Source organism: Gossypium hirsutum, chromosome A02 (assembly GCF_007990345.1).
Source record: "Gossypium hirsutum isolate 1008001.06 chromosome A02, Gossypium_hirsutum_v2.1, whole genome shotgun sequence".
Classification (NCBI taxonomy): domain Eukaryota; kingdom Viridiplantae; phylum Streptophyta; class Magnoliopsida; order Malvales; family Malvaceae; genus Gossypium; species Gossypium hirsutum.
This window is the reverse complement of record NC_053425.1, coordinates 99,756,766-99,779,877: the sequence shown is the minus strand read 5'-3', so window position 1 is coordinate 99,779,877 and position 23,112 is coordinate 99,756,766. Positions and strand designations below refer to the sequence as shown.

General features: G+C 32.4%; 2 protein-coding genes and 1 non-coding gene across 9 annotated transcripts; 2 read left to right on the top strand and 1 right to left on the bottom strand.

The window, feature by feature from the left end:
• Positions 1-1,859: 1,859 nt before the first annotated feature.
• Positions 1,860-1,966, top strand: LOC121217618 (small nucleolar RNA R71). Its single transcript, XR_005913774.1, has one exon. It is a non-coding gene; the product is annotated as a small nucleolar RNA R71 (small nucleolar RNA).
• A 10,015-nt stretch (positions 1,967-11,981) lies between these two features.
• Positions 11,982-15,846, top strand: LOC121203111 (uncharacterized). 6 transcript variants are annotated; one of them, XM_041082260.1, is made up of 10 exons: positions 11,982-12,337; positions 12,807-12,902; positions 13,081-13,155; positions 13,654-13,722; positions 14,105-14,181; positions 14,267-14,355; positions 14,440-14,569; positions 15,171-15,261; positions 15,353-15,418; positions 15,539-15,846. In XM_041082260.1, exons 1-10 carry the CDS (start codon positions 12,134-12,136, stop codon positions 15,620-15,622), a joined length of 981 nt encoding a protein of 326 aa, XP_040938194.1. In that variant the 5' UTR covers positions 11,982-12,133; the 3' UTR covers positions 15,623-15,846. The 6 variants fall into 6 exon arrangements, with proteins under 6 accessions (XP_040938194.1, XP_040938187.1, XP_040938199.1 ...); XM_041082253.1 differs by having other exon boundaries at positions 15,503-15,846; XM_041082265.1 differs by having other exon boundaries at positions 11,987-12,337; positions 15,171-15,228.
• A 446-nt stretch (positions 15,847-16,292) lies between these two features.
• On the bottom strand, positions 16,293-22,704 carry LOC121210124 (4-alpha-glucanotransferase, chloroplastic/amyloplastic). 2 transcript variants are annotated; one of them, XM_041082244.1, is made up of 16 exons: positions 21,988-22,704; positions 21,827-21,877; positions 21,384-21,472; positions 21,231-21,291; positions 21,079-21,157; positions 20,003-20,139; positions 19,737-19,895; positions 19,569-19,645; positions 18,969-19,108; positions 18,847-18,878; positions 18,691-18,765; positions 17,877-17,949; positions 17,669-17,757; positions 17,066-17,110; positions 16,834-16,986; positions 16,293-16,564 (listed from the first exon to the last, which is right to left on the bottom strand). In XM_041082244.1, exons 1-16 carry the CDS (start codon positions 22,330-22,332, stop codon positions 16,460-16,462), a joined length of 1,710 nt encoding a protein of 569 aa, XP_040938178.1. In that variant the 5' UTR covers positions 22,333-22,704; the 3' UTR covers positions 16,293-16,459. The 2 variants fall into 2 exon arrangements, with proteins under 2 accessions (XP_040938178.1, XP_040938182.1); XM_041082248.1 differs by lacking the exon at positions 16,293-16,564 and having other exon boundaries at positions 17,066-17,118.
• Between the last annotated feature and the right edge of the window lie 408 nt (positions 22,705-23,112).

Here is a 23,112-nt window from a genome sequence, read left to right as displayed (position 1 = left end):
CGCACTCAGCACCTTAAAACAGAAAGTGTGCTTGAATTTCAAAAACCTCCAAACTTGACTACCAAGGAGGGCAATATTAAACAAATGCATGTCTCGAAAACTGATGCCTTTCATGCCTTTCGGATAACACAATCACTCCCAAGCCATCATAGCCCAACCCCGAGTTTTCTTATTGCTCGTCCACCACATCTGGCACATTTTCTAGTGTTAGTTCTCAATGATTCCTTTTGGGGCAAGAAAGATAGAAAAAGCGTAGGTTGGGATAACCTGAATAATTGCTTTTATAAAGATCTCTTTTCCTCCATAAGAAAGAAGCCGCTTTGACCAACTATTGATCCTACACTCACAACGATTCATGATATTAGTAAAAGCACATGATTTCTTTCTACTCATAGGCAAATGTAACCTAAGATAATTATCAAGATGGTCAACCATACGCATCCCTAGCATGGAGCAAAAAAGATGCCTTTGAGTCAAATGAGTTTTCGGGCTAAGCATAACCATGGATTTATTATTATTAATTTTTTGGCCAGACACACAAGTAAACTTTGTTATAATATTGACAATTTCTTCCATATCCTTTTTTTTTTGGTTACGAATAAAAAGAAGTGTGTCATAGGCAAAAAAAATAGGTGATTAATACGCGGTCTATTAATGCTAGCTCTAATTCCTTTTAACTTATCATTATTTTGGGCTTGAATTAATAGTTTTGAGAAAGCTTCCATGCAAAAGAGAAAAAGATAAGGAGAGAGAGGATCCCCTTGTCTGAGGCCTCTTTCAGGCACAATAGTTTCAGAAAGGGTTGAGTTGCATTTGACCATGTAATGGACTGAACGAACGCAGCTCATTATTTTAGTCACCCAAGACTCCGTATAGCCCATTCTTTTCACTACCTCTTTGATGAAATTCTATTCAACCTGTCATATGCTTTGCTGATATCAAGCTTGATCACAAAGCCTTTATTTGGACCGTTTTTAGCACTTTGAAGGTAGTGAACCAACTCATGAGCGATCAAAACATTGTCGTGAATTATACGTCTGGGAATAAATGCACTTTGATTTTGGATAATGCACTTCGGAAGAGTATCTTTCATTTGATTTGCAAGAACTTTAGCTACGATTTTGTATACCACCCTGCAAAGGCTAATAGGACAGAAATTAGACATATCAATAGGCTCTTTAATTTGTAGAATAAGAACAATACTGGTCTCATTGAGACAATCCACACTTTTATCGCCTCTAAGGACTTCATGACACAGATTTATAATATCATCGCCCACCACGTCCCAATTTTCTTTATAGAAATTTCTCGATAGACCATCGATGTCTGGGGCTTTCCTCGGGCTCATTTGCTTGAAGGCTTTCTTAATTTCAAGATCAGTGAACTCCATCGCCAGTCTGTCATTCATCTCTCCTGAAACACAATTATCAATATATCAAGATTTAACATTTCATTCGTATGTAAACTTGACCTAAATAAATTTTGAAAATACTCCCTGGCAACCTCGCGAATATCTTTGGTATTATCCCTCCAGTAGCCCTGCATATCTTCCGCCACTTGAGTCACACCTCATTACTAGATGTATCTGCGTAGAACCAGGTAAACCGTCAATCTTTTTATTGAGAAGTTCTACCTGATTAGAGAGCATGGTGACCGAATCGATGTTATAAACGCCGGCTGTTTTTGTTGGCTTTATCCTCATAACTTGCCACTGATAGTTATTCAGTGACATCTCCTCTATAAATTCATAGGCATTTTTCGGTGTGTTATTGATGGTTCCGCCAGCAGCTGCTTCAACCATTTGCTGAGTTGAGAGATTCAGACCATTGTAGAATGTTTGTACTTGAAGCCAAAGTGGTAACCCATGGTGAAGGCACCTTCTCAGTAAGTCCTTACATCTCTCCCATGCATCGTAAAGTGTTTCTAAATCCATCTGCATAAAAGAAAAAATATCATTACGTAATTTAACCGTTTTAGCTGGCGAAAAATATTTTAGTAAAAATTTCTCGGTAATTTGTTCCCAAGTAGTGATAGACCCTCGTGGTAACGAGTTCAACCACTGTTTAGCTTTGTTTTTCAGTGAAAAGGGAAACAACCGAAGACGTATGGCATCATCAGAAATGCCATTGATTTTAAATGTATCGCAAAATTCCAGAAAGTTCACTAAATGAGCGTTGGGATCTTCATCTTGCAAACCATCAAACTGAACGGATTGTTGTATCATCTGAATAGTGTTAGGTTTTAGTTCAAAAGTATTTGCAGCTACAGCAAGTCTAACTATGCTAAATTCAGTTCCTGTTAAAGAAGGTTTAGCATAATCATACATAGTACGTGGAGTAGGATTTTGATTAGCCGCAATTGCAGGAGGTAGCTGATTGCCTTGGTTTTCAGCCATCTCGTCGGTTGGAGGTTGAGTATTGTCTTCTTTCTCGTTCTCTGTGTATCTTAAGCTGCGCCTTATTTCTCTTTGATTTTTGCGAATTGTACGATCGATTTCTTCATCAAAAAGTAATGGTCCCGACGGGTTTCTTCTAGTCATAAATTATAAAAACCTGCCAAAAGAGAGAAAAAGTAAATTAATAAATAATAAAATAAAATAAAATTGCAAGAAAAATAAATGGCTAAAGTAATAAAAATTTAGCGTTCCTAATATTTTAGTTCCCCGGTAACGGCGCCAAAAACTTGATCGCGTGATTCGTAACAAGTAATAAATATTTCTAATGAAGATCAAACCTAGACTAACTATTATCACGACGAAAAGGCAAGTGCACCTATCGATCGAACAATAGTATAGTAATGGAAAGACCGGGATATCGTATCCAAGGGAACCAAAAGTACTAGTAATGACTGTCTTTTTATTATCTAGCCTAAGAATAATGGGGTTTTGTTTTAATTAACTAATTATCTAAACTAAGAACGCATAGAGAAAAGAATTGGGGAATTGTTTTTGGGAAAATCGATTGACTTGAGACAATACCTAAGGAAAAATCCACCTAGACTTTACCTGTTATTCTAGCTCCGAACCGGACGATGTATTCATTCAACTTGTTCCTTAGAGATCCCTAAGTTATGTTATTATCCCTATTCAAGACTAATAACATCTAATCCCTAAATTGAATAACCGAGACTTTTCTCTAATTAACACTCTAGGGTTGCATTAACTAGATCTATGATCCCCTTATTAGGTTTCACCCTAATCCGGCAAAATCTTGTCACCCTATTTCTAGGCGCGCAATCAACTCCTCTTAATTACGACAAAAGTACTCTTAGGCAGGGTCTATTCGTCCTCTGAATAAGAGCATGTCTTGAATCAGTATCTTTGGATATCAAAACAAGAATTAAGTACACATAATTAAGAACAAGTTAAATATTTATCATACGATTCGGAAAATAATAACAAGATTCGTCTTAGGTTTTATTCCCCTTAGGTATTTAGGGGATTTAGTTCATAACTAAATAAGAAAACATCTCAGAAGAATAAAGAATACAAAACATAAAGAAAACCCAAAACTCCTGAAGGGAAAATTGAGGAGAGATCTTCAGTCTTGATGAAGAATCTGGCTTCTGAGATAGATCAATCGACTTCCTTGAGGTAATTCCTTACCCCTCTTCTTCGTCTCCCTTTTCCTCCTCCTCTAGTGTGTATTTATAGGCTTTGGAATACCTAGAAACCCTCAAAAGTAGCCTTTTCTGAATTGGACTTAACTTGGGCTCGGCAGGGACACGCCCGTGTGACACGACCGTGTGACTTGATTGCCAGGCCGTGTTCAATCCGTTAAACTGCACACGACCGTATGGGTCAATGACCAGGCTGTGTGAATCGTGAAAGCCTTGGTCGACACCCTCAAAAGACACGGGAGTGTGAGCTGCCCGTGTGGCAAGGCTTAGGCCCTGTCATCTTCTCGATTTGGTCCGTTTTGTCCTTTTTTGGCTCGTTTTTGGCTCCTTTTGACTCTTGGTGCTCTCCTGAGTACAAAACATAAAATTAAAGCATTAGGAGTATCGAATTCACCAATTCTAATTAGAAATCATCTATAAAATGCATTAAACATGGGGTAAAAATATGTGTAATTTACAGTTTATCAGTTTCACATAGAAAAATAACCTTAGGGTCATTTGCAACGAGAAGTTGCTTCAATTTGTGAACTGTCGCAGGGTTTGCAATCCCACAGCAGTTCCAACATAGGATCTTCATTGCTCGTTGCAGAGCTTGTCGCCAGCCGCCGCCATTCAGGGTGATACATTATCCAGCTATCTTCTCCTGCCCCCCACCTATGTATCGTCTGACTAACTCTTCAGCCGAAAACTTCAAACTTTGTAACAACACTTTGAAATCATCAGCCCTCACGATCCTTATCAAAACAAGATTCCTCACCCCCACAGGTCACCCAACAACCAAAAGCGAGACCACCTATAAAGAGAACGCAAGAAAAAAGAGTCTCAGGAGCCAAAGCCACAAACAACTTGGCGAAAACAAATAAAAGCATAAGCAAAACAGGAAGACGAGAACGCAAGAAACAAGGGTAGAAGTAACAAAAATCTTAAGAAAGAAGAACAGACAAGGAAAATAAATCTAAGCACCCAAATAAAAGAACAAATACAAGAAGCTTAACGAAATTAAAACTCTACAGAGAAAATAGAAAATTTTGCCAAAAATAACATAGGACAGGTTCAAGAAAAAATGAGAAAAAAAACTAATAGAAAGAATAGAAAGACGAGGTTAATAAGAAGAAAAAAAACCCATGTAAAAACAAGAAAAAACCAAACCTAAACAATCTTAAAGGCAATAATCATCCTCACCGAGAAGATGAACAGTGATCCAGAGAATAGAAAGATCAACCAAGGAAAAAAAGAAATGATTTACTATACATTAATTAAATGGGTAACCATGCATGCAATTGAAACTTAATAAATGCATCAAAATAAAGAGAAACACGAAGAAAACCTATTTTCCTTCATCAAGAATCATGGAAAATTCAAAATCCAGTTTTTTGGCCAATTAATGCTATGTATACCATTTTAAGAAACCCATGCATATTTTCATGAACAAACCATGCACGTCGATAAAGCAATAGTCAAGAATCAACAGTTTGTCAACAATAAAGATAATCAAAATTTTGAAAAAAAAAAGATAAAATATCATCGAAACACGAAGACACAACTTTCTTCAAATTCTAATTTCCAAAATTCGACAATGACGCAACTTCTTTCACATCAACCCGCAGGCACCGAACACCGGCCAGAAGACCACCTCACGTCTAAAGGGAGACAAACACAGTAACAAAGACTCACAATCGGACGAAATAAGAAGCAAATTCACATGAATCTTATTTCAACCAACCATACGTCAAAATGCCATTTCAATATCCTATTTCAACCAACCAATATGCCATTCAAAGACACCACAATATACCAAAACATAACATGCCAAAACAAGTCAACTTTACCATATTTCAATCATCATAACCTAGTTTAACTTCTTACCAAAACATACCACATATTGAACATTTCCAAACCAACATCTCATACCCAAAATACTATATACTTCAATCATAAAAAAGTGACCAAAAGAACTTACCTAAACAAATATTATAAGTCATTCAATCGTACTTAAACATCAAGACACAAACAGACCAAATTACCATTTACATGTTCAGCAACACACCATTAGACAACATCCTATACATGTCATTATAAACCTTCGCCAAAACGTTTAAAAACTATCGAATTGTTTGCTAGATAGTGTGACAGATCTCCGACGAGCTTCCGATAATCAATAAAACAAAGGGAAACAACTACGTAAGCAAATAATGCTTAGTAAGCTCATATAAACCAAAACATAACTTACCATTTCATTTGCATAATATAAAGCATAAGTATAAATCAATTAAAACCATAAGCTTGGCATAAGCCTATACAACATCATCAAAATCACAAGTTAGTACTCTTGTATATGGTTCAAATGAATTCATTTATAAACAAGTAGATTTGCACATATAAACTCATAATTTTGTTCATAATTCCCTTTTTATAAGTTCATGATACATTCCATTTGAACACTTACCATTTCGTTCCTTTTCATACCTATTGAACCATCTAGGATTATATCGGATACACGGGAAAGCTCACACAAAGTGTTCCTTTACATATAACCGTAACCTTTCATTTACATAATTTCTCAAACAAGTTGTGAAATAAGCCTGCTCACACTAGCTATGGTTGGAATGTAAGCTACATGATGCTGCTTACACGAGCTACGGAGTATTCGCAACAAATGCAGGACCTCAGCCATCGGTTGGACATTCAAGACCAATACCCGAAATATAAAATTCCTAATGACATGTCATTTGTATCCCAAGAATTCCTAAGGTTCAACTGGGACTCGATGTCCGTCAATTGTCATAACATTGATACGTTTATAATTCAATTCATTATATCTCAACAACATAATAAATATTCAAATTTAACCAACATTGAAAATGGTTACAGTTCATACAAACTTACCTCGACAGTTAGGGGCGTAGAAACAAAGTCAAACTAATCTGAAGCTTTTGCTTTACCTTGATCTAGGTCCGAACGTGGTTTATCTTGATCCACAGTTCAATCAATAAAGTACTCCTAATATTCAATTTAATCCATAGTTCACATTTATACAAAATTACCAATTTACCCCTAACATTTTAACTTTTTACAATTTAGTCTTTAAGTCCATATCTTGCAATTTAACCATTTTAACTTAAATCCATGTTAACCATAGATACAAGGGACCTTGAAATAACCCATATTTACTATCATTTCACAATAAAATCCTAGAATTTAGACCTTTAACAATTTAATCCCTAACTACAAAATTGATCAAAAATCAATTAACAAAACTTGTTTATTTTTCAACAAACATCCATGACATAACCCTCAACCTTTAACAGTTTTGCATATTAACCCCCAGGCTAGATAGATAAAGTTAAAACAATCTCAAAAACATAAAAATCATTAAAAACGGGGCTCGAGATCACTTACATGCACACACATAAGCTAACCGAGCCTTCAAGCCCTAGCAATGGCTATTCTTCCTTCAAATTTTGGTGGAGAAGATGAATAATGAAGATGAAGCAAATTTTGTTTTGTTTAATTTAGGTTTTATTTGTTCAATTACAATTTTAACCTTTGAAAACTATCATAATTACAATAAAACCTTGCCATATACATCCACTATCTCATTTAAATGGTTTATTTACCATTAAAGTCCATTAAATTTCATTTTCAAAGTCATTTAACCCCTTTAGCTAATAGAACTCTACTTTTTTACTTTTTACGATTTAGTCCTTTTCACTTAATTAACTATTTAAACATCAAAATTTCTTAATGATATTTTAATACGACCTTAATAATATCTCATAGACCTATAATAAATAATAAAATAATAATCTACTTACCGGAATTGTGGTCCTAAAACTATTGTTTTTAACAATATTGAAAATGGGCTGTTACACCCTTAACCCCTCACAATTCCAAAATCATTTCATTATCATATATTATATTTCCTCTAAGTTCATTAAGGCATTTGTTCTCATATTACTTAGATATAACATACTTAATATATCACACATATACCACTTTGTATCATTTTATTTATTCTCTTTGAATTACGTAAACACATTCGCTATATTTTTATTTCACATATTCACAATTCATAAAAATACAAACATAACATATATTCGCAACACCTAGCACTTTATATTTCAATTCACTATCATTAAGCACTTTACTTTCTTATAACACTTCACTTAAATATTTTATGCACACATAATAACTTTTGAATATTTTACAATTTAGTCCTTAAATTTATAAAAATCCAATAATTATTATATCACTTTACACTTCATTACTATCACATAATACTTCATTTAAGTCTTTAATCACAATATTGGTTCCACAGAACACCTTTTATATACTTTATAATTTAGTCCTCTCTATAGTAATTTCACTATACTACATCTATTCACTTATCAATTTATGATAGATAAATAAATTTTAACTCTTTATAATTTAATCCTTAGTTTCATGAAATTCACTAATCACTAAATTATCACTTTACCATTTCTTACATTACTAACATACATTTATTTATATATTCACTAATATATTCAATATTCATAATCATATCTTCTTCTTTTTTCATATTAAAATTTTAAATACTCAAAACATTCAAAATAAAATAAACAAGCTTAAATTTAATTAAGTACTTACTTTTTTTTTTAATTTCCACTTGAATTCAACCTTTCTTCTTCACTTTTCTCTATTTTCTTTTATTTTCTCCTTCAACTAATTGTTTTTAATGTTACAAAATGACCTCATAACACTTTAAAACATGAAATTAGACTATAATTTTAAAGAAAAACTCAAGAAAAATAAATGAGAAATTTTGTTCTTCCTTTTCTCTCTCTCTCTCTCTTCGTTTTCTTTCTTTCTTCTCTTTTTCTCATTCTGTCGTCCCTCTTTCTGAAAAAATAAGAATTATCTAAATCTTTCTTTCATTTTCTAATTTTTATTATATAACTTTTTAACTACCAATCATGTAATAACATATTTCCACCATTAATCATTACCTTTTCCTTAAACTTTGCGTATATGATACTTTGGGATTGTAATATCATCATTATGCTTCTACTTATTAATTAAAATCATAAAATTATAATTTGGTCCCTCTCCCATAAAATGGATAGTTCATATACTTTTTTAATTTATTCAATTTAGTCACTAACTCAATTTTCTATATTTGTGAATACATATTCATGCCACATCCTAAAAATCATATTTATGAAAATTTTCATCCTTTCTGAAAATAGTAAATTTACAATTTTAGCTCTCCAACTTTCAAAAATATTCAATTTAGTCTTTATTAAATTTCATTATTCATACTTTCTTCCAAATTCTTAATTCACCTTGAAAATACTTGTCTTTTCTTAAAAACTAAAATTTTAGGTATTACAAATGATATTCTTATATATAAATCTATGATATAAAGGCTGGAATTATTTTGATTCTCCTCATTCTCATTATAAAAAAAATCATTTTAGTTGTTAAATGCTTTTATAAGTTTTAACTTTGTTTTTTCTTTCTTTTTTTGTTAAAACCAGAGTATTCAATGCTAATAAAAATGATTAATTCCCTTGTCCTGAATACTCTTTAAATAGGTAAACGGTTGACCATGAAATGTGCTCTATTTTTATGGGTAGGGATAGAACCTACAACCTCATGGTTACGGTTAAGGGATGAGGTGATTTTAATAAAAATAGAAATACATTTGTGGTATTAACATTTAATCATTTAAACTCCATATCACATATAACTAATCTTCGTGACGGTTGGATATATCACCTTGAATTTATCATTAAAAACAAATAAAAAGTATACTAGATTATGGCATACTCACAATTTGGGTAAAAATAAAAGTATGTAATAAATATATTTATAAAAAATTTGATATAAATAACAAATGAAACTTTGATTGAATGAAAACTTTAAACATTTGAGTTTAAATTATATTATTTTTATTTTTATTTTTATTTTCTATATAAACGATATAACATGGAATAATATATATTACTTTATAAAATAAGAATATATTTTTTTATTATTCAATTGAGTTAATGTTTGATTGAATTATGACACCAAACACAGTTTAATATTGGTAAACATATATAATAAAGAAATTTTAATATAACAAAATTCAACTACTTTGTTAGGAATGCCATTTTCCATTTGATTGTCAAATCAAAATTTTAATTTTATATAAAATAATATTTGGAATACTTTTATTATTTATACTAATTATAATATATTTGACTCAATTCAGTGATACAAATTAAGCGAGAATAATTCAATTCATGAAATTACAAATAAAAAGGTATAAAATTATAATATTTAAAATGAAATAGAGATGCTTGTATATGTTAATTTTTCATTTTTCTTGAAAATAACCCACCATCTTTTTAAGTAAAAAACTTTTTATTTATTTTTAGTAAACTATATCATTAATCACTAAATTATGAGTAAATTTTTGTTTTGGTCATTTCATTAAAAAGTTACAATTTGGTCTCTAATGTTTTTGAAATTATTTTTTTTGGTCACCCGATTCTTGAGTGACACTATTTTAATTGGTATAATAATAATTTTAGTCCTTAGTTTTTATACTATCTGTCAATTTGACCCTGGTTATATATAAAATGATAAAAAAAATTTAAATTCTTTTTAAAATTTTAAAAAATTCTAAAAATTAAAAATAAAATGAAAGTAGATTAAATTTTCAAATATAGATAAAGTGAGAGAAACTGAGGGAAAATTATTTCTAGACCCTCTAAAATTTCTCTCTGTTTTGTCTGTATAGAAATATCCAATATCCATTCTTTAAAAAACATAGAAAATACTGAAGACATTAAGCAAAATTATTCATTCTTTGTTTTTGTTATCTCTTATGTTTCTTGACATAGCTTTTTCGTTATACGAAAAAAATCAAAATATAATTTATTTTTAAATTTGGGTTTTGGAAAAATAATTTAAATGAATTAGAAATTTTGAATTGAGTCAAATAAAAGGAAAAATTTTGATATTTTTTGGCAAATAAATAGCATGAAAGTCAATTGCACACGTCTATGTAATATCATTTCTAGATGTTGTTCAAAGGTATGAAACTCAACTAGAAGATATTACTAATTTGATTTTGAGAAACATTGAAAAAGCTTGTAATGATTTAATCCTTTTTTTGTTTTGTTTTTAATTTGTTATTGAATTCTATAGAATGATAATGGTCTTTATTTCCCATACATATTAGTTCTTTAACAAAAAAATATTTGAAATTTTATTTTTCTAGAATTTTTATATAGTATTTTCTATTTTTTAAATAATTTTGATTTTTTATCATTTTTATATAGAATTAGGGTCAAATTGAAAGAGAATATAAAAGTTGAGGACTAAAATTGTTATTATACCAACTAAAAAAGTGTTACTTAAAGGTTGAGTGAAAACATTAGTAACCAAAATGAAAATTTACCCATAGTAATAGTGAAATTTATCCTTTATTTTTTATAACAAACCAAAATTCATTTTTACTATTGTTTTTAAAATTAATCTACAAAAGTTATTTGTAATGAAAAGACATGTTACACTTTTAAAGGAAAACTCAAATTTAACTTTTGAAAACGAAATTGTTTGGATAGCAACAAAAAAACTTGAATAACTATTTTTTTGTAAATAGCTACCACTTTATTTTTTAAATTTTATTTTTTGGTAGAATCAATGTATTATTCATATTTATTTTACAATTCATGAAATATTAATTTTTTAAGGGTTTATGGTTGTCCCTCCTAACAACGTCATATTTTATGGTGTGTCATAATCTAATTGTTATTATTATGGTTAACTAGTAGGTGGTTAAAAGAAATGTCATTTTTTTCTCCAAGTATTTAAATTGAGTTTGAATCCTTAGATCATCATTATTTTTGAAAATAAATATAATTCTGACCCAAACAAAATTAGTTGTAGACCATAAAACAAATCTCAATACCCATAGTTATATAAAAATAGGTCAAAATTTGTAGTTAGTCCCTATACTTCTATAAAATTTGAGATTTAATTTATGTACTTTTAAAATTAAAAATCCAATCCTATAACTTAGTCAATTGAAAAGTCCTCGTCCAAATCATCATGGTCATTGATAGTTTATGTCAGAATTTCTAACTTAGTATGTTTATTTTTATGAATCATATGTCATAAGAAGAAGACAAATAGAAAGATTTTAAAGAAAAATACTAACATATTTATTTTCTATCATTCATATATGTTATTAACTAAATCTCAAATTTTGTCAAACTACAATAATGTATATTAACCTAAAAATATTTTATGGCCTTTGATAAAAATGTTGAAACGAATATGAAAAAAAAAAAAAGGGCCATTAAGCTTAGCCAACGTGGTGCAAAAATAACGTTACCTTGCGCTAAAACCCAGCGAATCTTATCCACTCTTTGTAAGTCACTGCAGCATTTTTTCCTTTTCTTTTTTTTTTCATTTCTTAGTTCTTAAGTGAAACATAAAAGGAAAAAGGAAGAATAAAGAAAAGACAACAACAAAGACAATGTTGAATGTGAATAGCATGGCTTCTCTGTCAAACTCAAAGCTTCCATTTCAATATTTCCATTATTATAATAAGCATTCCAGCAAGTGTTTTAAGGTATTAACACCCAGGAAATCAGAGCTGCAACTGCAAATTATAAGGGCTTCTTCTTCAGCTGCTGCTCCTGATGTTGATCTCAACACCCTTGAATCTGCCATTTCCAAGGTTTATTATTCTTTTCTTTCCTTTTTATCAATTTCTTTGCCCTGGCTTGAAACTATTTGAAACTGGGTGTTTAACTTCGGGTTTAGTTTTTTTTTTCTTTTTAAATGAATTAACCTGCTTGTCATTATCATTTGATGGTTGATGAACTATTTGAGATTGCGTATCATTTACAAATCATATATATATTCACCATGTAAGAGGATACCCACTAAGCATCCATAGCTGATTGGTTAAAGCGTTCAACTTATAATTGAAATAAATTCGTAGGTTTAATTCCTACTAAATGCACGTTAATGGGACCCTTCAATAAATCTATTGGAATTTACCCTATATCAATCGAATTTATATATATATGAGATTGGAATTATATACACTGGTTTTCTCTTTTTGCAAATTAGGATATGTGTATGTTTGAACTTGTAAATCCTTTATAAGGTAGTTTGATATGTATGTATATGTTTTGGTTTAGAAAGACAGTGAAGCTGTGAAAGAAGCACTTAATGAGCTGAGTGAAGTTGGATGGGCAAAGAAATGGAGTTCACAGCCGTATGTGTCACGTCGTATGGTCAGTCTCTGATATCAAGTCTGAAGTTATGGGAAAAAGTGATCACTCAAATGTTACCCTGCATACTCATATGCATACGTGTACATGTATACCATACATCTTATCTGTTCATTGCTGTATATATAAATATTTAACCGAGCAAATTAAAGGGGCTTGACTTTGAGATTGTTTGCATCAGACATCTCTTAGGGAGCTGACCAGCCTTGGTATTAAAAATGCAGAAAACCTTGCAATTCCAAGTGTTCGAAATGATGTAAGTATCACAATGCTCATCTTCTAGTTGGGATAATATCATTCTACTCAGGATAATATCATTCTACTTACCTTCCTCATATTTTGGAGTCAGTAGGCTGAGAAGCTCTCACAATGCATATCCTTCACCTAATCGAGTTTTATTTCTGAACTTGGAACTCAATTTGAGATAAAAACAAATTAAGTTCATTTTCTTAGTAAAAAATGAATCTGATTCCAAAACTAAATGTCAACTTGATTATTTGAGTTTGAGAGATTTTTGAATATTAAGTAAAAATGATTTAAAAAGAAAAGCTGCAAGCTACTCAAATCAAGTATTAAGATACTCGAACTTTTGGAGCATAGCTTTTCAAATTAAACCCGAAAGACGTGTGAATACACAATGTCTCATTTACACCTTAGTCTAACCGGAATTTCATCACATAAAGCAATCTTCACATGGTTAAAACATTAATTTCAAATTGCAGTTCATGTATTTGATATGTTTCAGTTGTAACAGGCAGCATTTCTTTTCACAGTTGTTGGGACAACAGGGTTTTTGGGAGTTCTTGCTGGCCAGCTTCCTGGGGTAATTTTAGCTATATATATATATATATGTTCTCTTTTATCTTTGTTTTTCATTTACTTTTCTTTTGCCTATATTTTTTTTAAAATAATGCTTTTAAAATATGAATTATGCGTTGAACACATAATTCTTACTCTTAAAAAAAGTGCACTTATGCATGGAATAGCCTTACACTTTTTATCCCAAAAACTTAAACTACTAAGAAATAATTCAACTATTATATTTAAGTTTTGAATAGCATTATTTACTTATATTTGTATTGGCATTGTTTTCTTTGATGGAGCTGTAAGATTCCAAGGTGGTAATATGTATGAAAAAAAAAAAGAGAGAAAAGTAGAGAAGTTCTTGCTTTTAACTGGTTTTCCGGTTCACACTTTGCCTACAGGATTGGGGTTTCTTTACACCATATTTAATTGGGAGCATTTCTTTGGTCGTTTTGGCAGTGGGGAGCATTTCACCAGGGTAATTAAGTCTAATGCAATTTTTCCTATCCCATGGTTCCAACAATTTTGGTTTACAAGTAACGGTCATTCATTTGCTCCTACAGACTTCTTCAAGCTGCCATTGGAGGCTTTTCATCATTTTTCCCTGATTACCAAGAAAGGATTGTTAGACATGAAGCAGCTCATTTTTTAAGTAATCCCTAATCACGTATAGAATCTAGTGACGTGTGCCTGTGCATGTATATATTCATTCATAATCTTTTCTCTTTGTATGTAGTTGGTTATCTGTTGGGCCTTCCTATCCTGGGGTATTCACTGGATATTGGTAAAGAACATGTCAATCTCATTGATGAAAAGCTGGAAAAGCTTATATATAGTGGACAGCTTGATGCTAAAGAGCTTGACAGGTACTAATCTTGATAATCTGAAAGCTTCCATATAGTATATTATATGGTGCATGAAGCAGTAAAAGTACCACGGAAGCCCTTGTATTAGGAGCCAGATTGTGTTTTACTCCCTCTACTCAAAAAATGAGAAAATTTGTCATGTATGTTAAATCAAAGAGCAAACGGGTCCTTTTGTTAAAACATTCATATATTTCTACTGTTAAAAACTAGTCCTCATACATCAATATCAGGTATACATAGCACGCCATGTGTAATTATTTGATTATTTAGTCAACCATGTCAGTTTTTATTTCCAAAAGAATGGATCAATTTGCTCTTTAACCTAACATACAGAGATTCATTTACCCATTTTTTTATTAAAGGAGACAAAATGTAATCTGACTCTTAATAGAGGGGTTTTCATGTTACTTTTACCTGCATGGGGCCTCAACAATATCATTTGCCATTCCCGGTTATTAGTTATATAGTTAATGATAAGCATACAAAAACATGGTATCATGTGCTTGGGCCACTTCTCACAAGCAACTAATGGGGGCGATAACAACAACTATAGAAGCTTGAAATTAAAAGGAGACTCACTCAACTGCAATGTGTATCTCAGGTTGGCAGTGGTTGCCATGGCTGGACTTGCAGCAGAGGGTTTGAAATATGACAAAGTGGTGGGTCAATCAGCTGATCTTTTCACACTTCAGGTTTTAAAACGGCCCTTTTAGCCAAAGTTGAACTAGATTTCATTAGTTGCTTACCTATTCAGCAACTAACTCTGGTCTGTATTCTCTGCAGAGATTCATAAACAGGAGCCAACCAAAACTGGGCAATGATCAGCAGCAAAATCTAACTAGATGGGCAGTAAGTTACTTAAAGTTTCCTTTCAGCTTCATATTACCATTAAAGGATAAATGAAAGCTAATGTTAAAGGTGAAACTAACACAGGTTCTGTTTGCTGGATCTCTGTTGAAAAACAACAAGGTGATTCATGAAGCCTTGATATCAGCAATGTCAAAGAAGGCAACTGTATTGGAATGCATCCAAGCAATTGAGAACGCTGCATAGGTTTTACCTTGGTGCTCCATTTTATATGCCCAAATTCGGGAAAGAATTCACTCCTTGAAATTTTCTTCTGATTTTCTTTTTATTATTATTAATTTCATTTTCAATACCATTAATCTTGATATTCAATTTATATACCCAAAATGATTGTAAAAGGAAAACAATCAAGTTCAAGTTCAATTCTGTTTTCTATGCTCTCTACATCATGAGTTGAAGTAAAAAGGCAATTTAATCCATTGGAGTAATTTAATCTTTTGTGCATCTGAAACAAGAAAAAGTGTACGTTCTTAATAGAAGAAATTGGTTTTGCTGCTTTAATTTTATTTACAGTTCCTATATTGTCAAATTGCATGAACTCAAATCAACATTGAGATGGATTTTCCATTAAAATACTATCAAATTTACTTAATATCAAATGTATAGGATTAAAATATTCAGTTTCATAGTGCATAGACTAAATTGCACTTTTATCTATGATAAAGGGACTGGTTAAATACTTCAACCAACATGATTCTACTCATCACAGCTTGCTAGTGGGTAGATGCTGAAAACTTACCAAATTAGACAGATAGCGCTCTCAATGAAGCTAGAGACTGATTTCATTACTCTTGAGTAGCAAACATGGCAATAGGCATGCATATATTTAGAAAGTAAGAAATTAACGAGAACGAAATGAAAGGGTATCAAGCTTTTTATTAGTTTATAAATAAAATTCAACTCTAAAACCTCAGTCATCAGCAAAAGAACTTATTCAAAGCTAGACTAGACACATAATGGTGGGGGTGGCACTAAATTCATGTGTAATGACCGAGGAAAAGAAAGATATGAAGCTTTCCTGGACTACTTTCGACCGTACATGGAAAGCATCTCTGTTAATCTTAACGCTTCTTTTTCCAAGCTATCAAAACTCGTGGAATTAGGTATCCTCCAACTCCAGTTTCCATGCTGCACATAGTAGTTACCAAACAAAAAGTTACGGTGAGATGTGTGAAAACCTAGTTTGAATATGAGCCGCTTAAATTACACAAATTACTTTTTCTTTTTTCCCATAATAAAGATTAAAATAGCAATGAAGATTCTGAAATATGGCATCAGAACTTAGACCACAGTTAATGATCTATTCCTTAATCAACAGGTTTCTAGATGCATGAACCTGAACTACCTCATGCTACAGACCATTGTCATATGCACGCATTTGAAGAAATTATGTTTACCTGTGTTGCAGGAATGTTCATCCTGGCAGAACTGTCCAACCCAAGAACATCCTGCATGGTTATGATAGTAGTTTGAGCAATTGAAGAAACTGCAGCTTGGATCAGTGCCCATGAGATCTCATCTTCTTCAGTGATACGAAGATACTTGAATACCTGGGATGAATTTATTATGTAAGACAAATACAAGATGATAAATCCGGTCGGAAGATTTAGCATAACAAAGAAAACTCACGTTGGACCTCTCTTGTTCCATCAAATTGCTCCACCAACCTTGGATCTATGAGACTATCAAAAGAACTATTAGCATGCAATATCTAAGCATTTGGTAAAATAAAAATTTCAAACCAAACCACAATATGCCTTTAGCTCGAATTTATGACTAGTAACATCAAATTTCACACCTCATTGCTCTCTTTCATTCTTCATTCCTACTCTTCTTCCTCCATATTATATATTCAGAGCCAGACAATTTTCTAGATTGGGATGTTTGCTCCAGATATTAGTATTCAGGACAAGGGTGATTACCTTACTGACATTGTTGTTCGTATCTTTTTTCAATATTTTTTTCCTGAAAATTGAAAGAGAGAGGTACCGGCATATCTTTTTGAGTTTTGCCTTCACTGGTTTTGTCTCGATGGTTATTGTGATTTCCATCATTCCATATCCAAAAAATTGTGCTTGTTTTGTTTAAAATTGCATTTGATTAATGAAGTTCGTTCAGATAGAATAAAGTTCCCAAAAGCACCTATTCTTCCTAGCATGTAGCATTCCAACTTTCAAGCAACAATGAAACCAAAAATAAAGAGATCAATGAAGAATCTTTAAGGAGATTTACCGTGTCATTGTCATGTGTTCCAGTGTACACAACTTGATTGTGCTCGTGATTGTGAGGTAAATGAGGGTTGCTAGAGTCACTACCAAAACCTAAACCAAGAGAAAATGGGACAAAACTACAATATCACAGAATGCCAAATTAAAGGCCATCAGTCAAAAATGATAGTTCAAAAAGATGATATCACAGCTGATTAGTAGCAATATATTACCAAACTGGAGAACGGCCATTCCAGGTGCTCCAATATATTTCCTGAGCTGAACTACATCCTCAGTTATAACTCCCTGCCATGTGACACCCAATGAGATGAGAGTTTGCAAAGAAGAAGATGAACTAAGGAGTCAAACAAAACATTCTTCTGGACCCCCAAAAATCCTCAGCATCCCTGCTAAATATATTATTTATTTAAGAAAACAAGCAGCACAAGGACACCAACGATTTGTTTAGTGGTGCATGCAATGTAGGAATTAAAAGAAAACAAGTTTAGTTTTATAATTAATTACTTGATCTATAATTGTCATTATGACTATGATTTATCTAGATTGCCATCCTTTTTCACTCATTATATTTTTTATGTAACACCTAAGCATACAGACAGAAAAACAATTAAGCATGAAATAGCAATGACGCATCAAACAATGCCAAACTAGAATTACAAGCAGCAAAATCTGCAACTTTGTCCTATTCAAAATCAACTAAATTATCAAACCAGCGCTCAGTGTACACTGAACTAGCTCGTGCATTAGCTCACATGATCTTCCTCCCGTTTGTGGGGGAGAACACGTCATAGAAGGGGTTTCAGCAGATATAAGCAAGAACATTGAACTATAAAGACAAGTTATATTTTACTCAATATCTACAAAGTAACTGAATGCCCCCAGAAGAACTTTTATCATAGGCAGGTCAAGCTTATTGAAAAATCAAGTATCTATACTTACTTTCCCTTGAAGAAGAGATGAGCAAATAAAGCTACAGAAAGAAAAATGATAAAATAAGTTCTTCATATTCTATCAAGCAGAACGCACCAGATCTTCAGCTATGATATTAATCTTTCCAACTGCTTTGGAGATGGCGTCGAACAAAGATTTTTGAGGACCAACCTACTATCATGGAAATAACATCAGTAGTGGAAAATAGGACAGTTGAAGAAAATTTTAACATGGTCAGAATAGAAACCTGACCTTCCATCGTCCAACCATTGCAACTTTCGCTTCTGCATATATTAATTGTGTCAATAACATGGTTTCAGTGTTTCACATTTCTAGCAAGCGCCAAAAGCTCAGTATAGTTTACAACATCTCACCAGAAGGGACAGCCCAAAAGCCAGCAAATCCTCTAAAGTGATCTATCCTGAATTCATCATATAGATTCTGTGCACGTCTAATGCGACTTATCCACCATAAAAATCCATCTTTCTCCATGGCTTTCCAATCATATAGAGGACTGAAATAAAGCATACATTAATTAAAGATGATTAGTGCAGCATGAAACTAGCATAAAAAATATAAACTGCAAAGATACCCTACGAGAAAATAAGAGCAGAATATCTGGATAAGCAAAACATCATATATAGGTTTACAGGCTATGACTAAAATAATGTGAGTTTAGCCAACTGTCAAAAAGTATTAAATAAAAGGCCCCTAAGTCCCTATCCTTGTTAGAAGATCGAAAAGACATCCATGGCACAAAAAAAAAAAAAAAAAAAACAGGGGAGGAAATGTGGAAAAAGAAGATGCAAAACAATCGTCAAGTTCAAAACTGCATACAATTGGATTTATGATGCGTCTCCAAAATGAATGAACATGAAACAATACCTTGCTTTTACTAGCACAGGTAACATTATTTATGAAAATTAGATTGTTTACAGAACATGCATGTAAACTTGTTTCTGGTCAGTACAAACCTCCCCCAGAGCTGACCAGTATCACTGAAGGCATCAGGAGGAACACCACTGACTAGCATAGGATAACCATGCCTATTCTGCCAAAGAGAACAGGAAACAACAACAATTGAATGATTCAGAGCATAGTTAAATTATTACCAAGTTCTCTTTCATGAGTAAAGTCCTCACCAGCAAAAAATGTTTCTTATTTGCCCAAACATCAGCACTGTGATAACCAACATAAATAGGCATGTCTCCCATTATGCTGACTCCCTTTGTCTGTGCATAGTTGCGAATTTTCTTCCACTGCCTTTGGAACAGGAATTGTTTAGCAATGAACAAGTCTATCTGCCAAGTGAAAGCAACAGCAGGTAGCAATATTAGCATCTAAATTAGGTAGATAATGTATGATACCACGGAGCCAATATTTTTAACAAGAGAGGTTCAGATCATACAAAATCCTTCTTTTCCTCGTATATTTTTTCTAAGGCCGCAAGATGGCGATTTTTCAAAGGTTCAGGCCAATCATACCAACTGATTGCTTTTAAACTGTCATTAACAGCAGCAAAATAAGCTGCATCTTCAAGCCAGCCTAAAAAAAATTAAAATTAAAAACATGAAGAAAGGCCTCCAATGGCACACAAATTAAATTCAAAGGTAATGCAAAGAAACATGATAAATCAGTACATCTACCTTTACGTCCTTCGTGTTTTTTAAGGAAAAATTCTCCTGAGCATTACTTAATTAATTAGGATAAAGTAAAACTTCTTATAACGCCACACATGCACGCAAGTGAAATTTCTCTGAAAATTATTTACTGCTGTAGACAACTCCCCATGAGATTTCTTTAACTGTCAGGCTACATATATAAATGAATGGCTCTATACATATAGAGATGCAGTCATATTATTTGCCAGAAATATTTCAGTATACACTGCATCATCAACGAAGCTTGCAGTTGATTTTGTATATTATATACAGAGATAGACACACAAAGGGGCATGGAAGGATCAGGACACCAAAGTAAAACTTTCATAAAAAGAATGGCAAGGATTTTGCAAAGCAAATTCAGAGAAATTAGGGTGAAAGAAGGTATTGAATTTAATTTGTTAGCTAACTTCAAATGCTACCAGCAACAGATTTGTATAAAATTCATCTGGTTACAGTAATTTCATTCCAGTAATGGAGAGAACATAGGAAAACAATTTTATTTTTATATAAAAAAAAACCATAATTAGCTGCACCAAATGAATGGCTAGTACATGATTTAAGAATGAGAAAGTAAATATGCTAAAAACTTGTAAGTCCAAAACCTTTGTCAACCCTTAATGATCTTTAAAACAGAGTCAAACCCTTTCAATCCCAGCAAAAAACAATGTTCTTTTTCCACCAAAAACCTTTCTTTCTCAAACTCCACATATTCATCAAATTCATTTAGTAATGCAGATTGAAGCTCGGTGGATATTTAAACTAGAAGTACACAGGAAAGTGATAGTAGTTAGTGCAATTATATAGAAAATAAATAGCTCACACGATATGGTAGGATCTCTACGGAAAGCCTCAAGCTGAGTTTTAAGTTCTCCATCAGTCGAAAGTAGCCTTTCTGCAGCCTAAGAAATAATGATGTGAGTTGAACTGGGCACCGCAACCAAATAAAGAAGTGATGTTCGGTAGATGCTTTACCTTAGTTATAAGTGGATCCTTTAGCTTAGCGACCATAGAATAGTTCACACGGTCACAATCACTGAACAAATGATATAGTAGGATTGTAAGTGTCAACATTATTGTCATACTACAATTTTAGCTGAATATAATGGTATATATAACACTCCTCACATTGGTTGTGGAAGCTCTTTCTTTGTTAGCAAACCATCTTTAACAAGCTCTTCAAGTGAAATCAAGAAAGTGTTACCGCAATTTGCATCCTGAATGATAATCATCAAGGAAAATCATACAATGCCATATAGCAACTAAGAGTATATATATATATATGTAAGAGAGGGATTTACTTACCTTGTGTTAAACTCAAGTAGTTTCATAACTTTAGTCAACGGTTGTATTGTTAAAATATTAATAGTACAAAAAATTATGAAAATGTTTAAAATTGCTTAGTTTTACCCTGAATCTCTCCCATATACATTCAACAAGTAATTAAAAGAAAACCTACTAAATTGACCAAAACCTTTCAGGATTTTTCATTCTTAAATCCGGAGAATCGATTAATATTACTTATTGAAACAAGAAAAAAATAATTTAATAAGATATTAGTGAAGAAGCACCTGTCCTGCATATGGTGATCCCTCATCATCAGGAGGAACAAGGGGAAGCACCTACATTCACAATCAATTATTTTCCAAAATTAGGATTAGGATACTAAATATCGTTATCATTACAAGATGCAATGCGTTAAACCAACTACATTAACTGAAACAATATATACCTGCCAAACGGAGCAGCCAGCTAAATGAAGCCAGTCAATGAAGCGAAAAGCTTCTTCACCAAAATCACCAATACCATAATCTCCCTTAAACGAGGTCGGGTGGAGCAAAATGCCAGCTCTTCGGCGCTGGTCTGGATCGGGTTTGGGAAGCCAATCACCATAATCAAGCGGTAAATCTTCACCGACTTCCATAGCAGTCAAAGTGGAAGAGGAGGCAACATTAGCATGAAAGTGAAGATTGAAGGATTTGGAGGTGTTAATTTTGGGTTTGAAGAATAAAGGTAAGGATTTGGGAGAGGAAAGGAAAGAGGGAGAAGAGAACAAGAGAGGGATAGGAATCGCCATGAAAATTTGCAAACATTGGTGAATTGGGGAAAGAGGTATATGAGAGAGGAATCATACAGTGAATTTTTAAAACCAACGATCTATATTTAGCCAGAAAAGCAAAATAATTGTAACAATTATTAGTGGGAAGCAGCAGCCAGATGGGGGTGGCACTTGGTAGATTCAGCAAGGTTTAGGCCAAAATCAAAAGCATGGGATGCACGTGAAGCTGTCACGCCGAGCGCCATAAGTGCACGAAAACACACATCTTGTAAAAACTAAAATTATCACATGATAAATGACATTCAAATTGTCTGATTTTAGGTTGAACATTTCCCTACACGCCCATCTCCTCTCTCTCTCAAAGCTGATTAAAGAAATATCATTTTTTTATGCCCAATGAATCTTGGGATGGGGATTGGAAAATTAGAGTTCACTTCTAAATTTTTATTATAATTGGTCAAAATTTTCTATTAGTCCCTACACTATGTGCACATTCTTTAATTTGGTCAAATTTAATTTTTTATATTTTCTCATTTTTAGTCCATGTACTTTTTAAAGTTTAAAATTTCAATATTGACATAAATGATAGTAGTTAAATCTTTTAAGTCAAATTTTGTTATTGGTTCCAAAAGTTGTGGATCAATCTTTGTTCTCCGATTTGATCATTATTAGTTCCTATGCTTTTAAAATTTTGAATTTTTAGTCTTAACTCAAATGACAACCATTAAAACCATTAAATAAAGGTTTTTTTTGTGAACATTACATAAAAATAACAAATTGACATGGTATTGCATATGT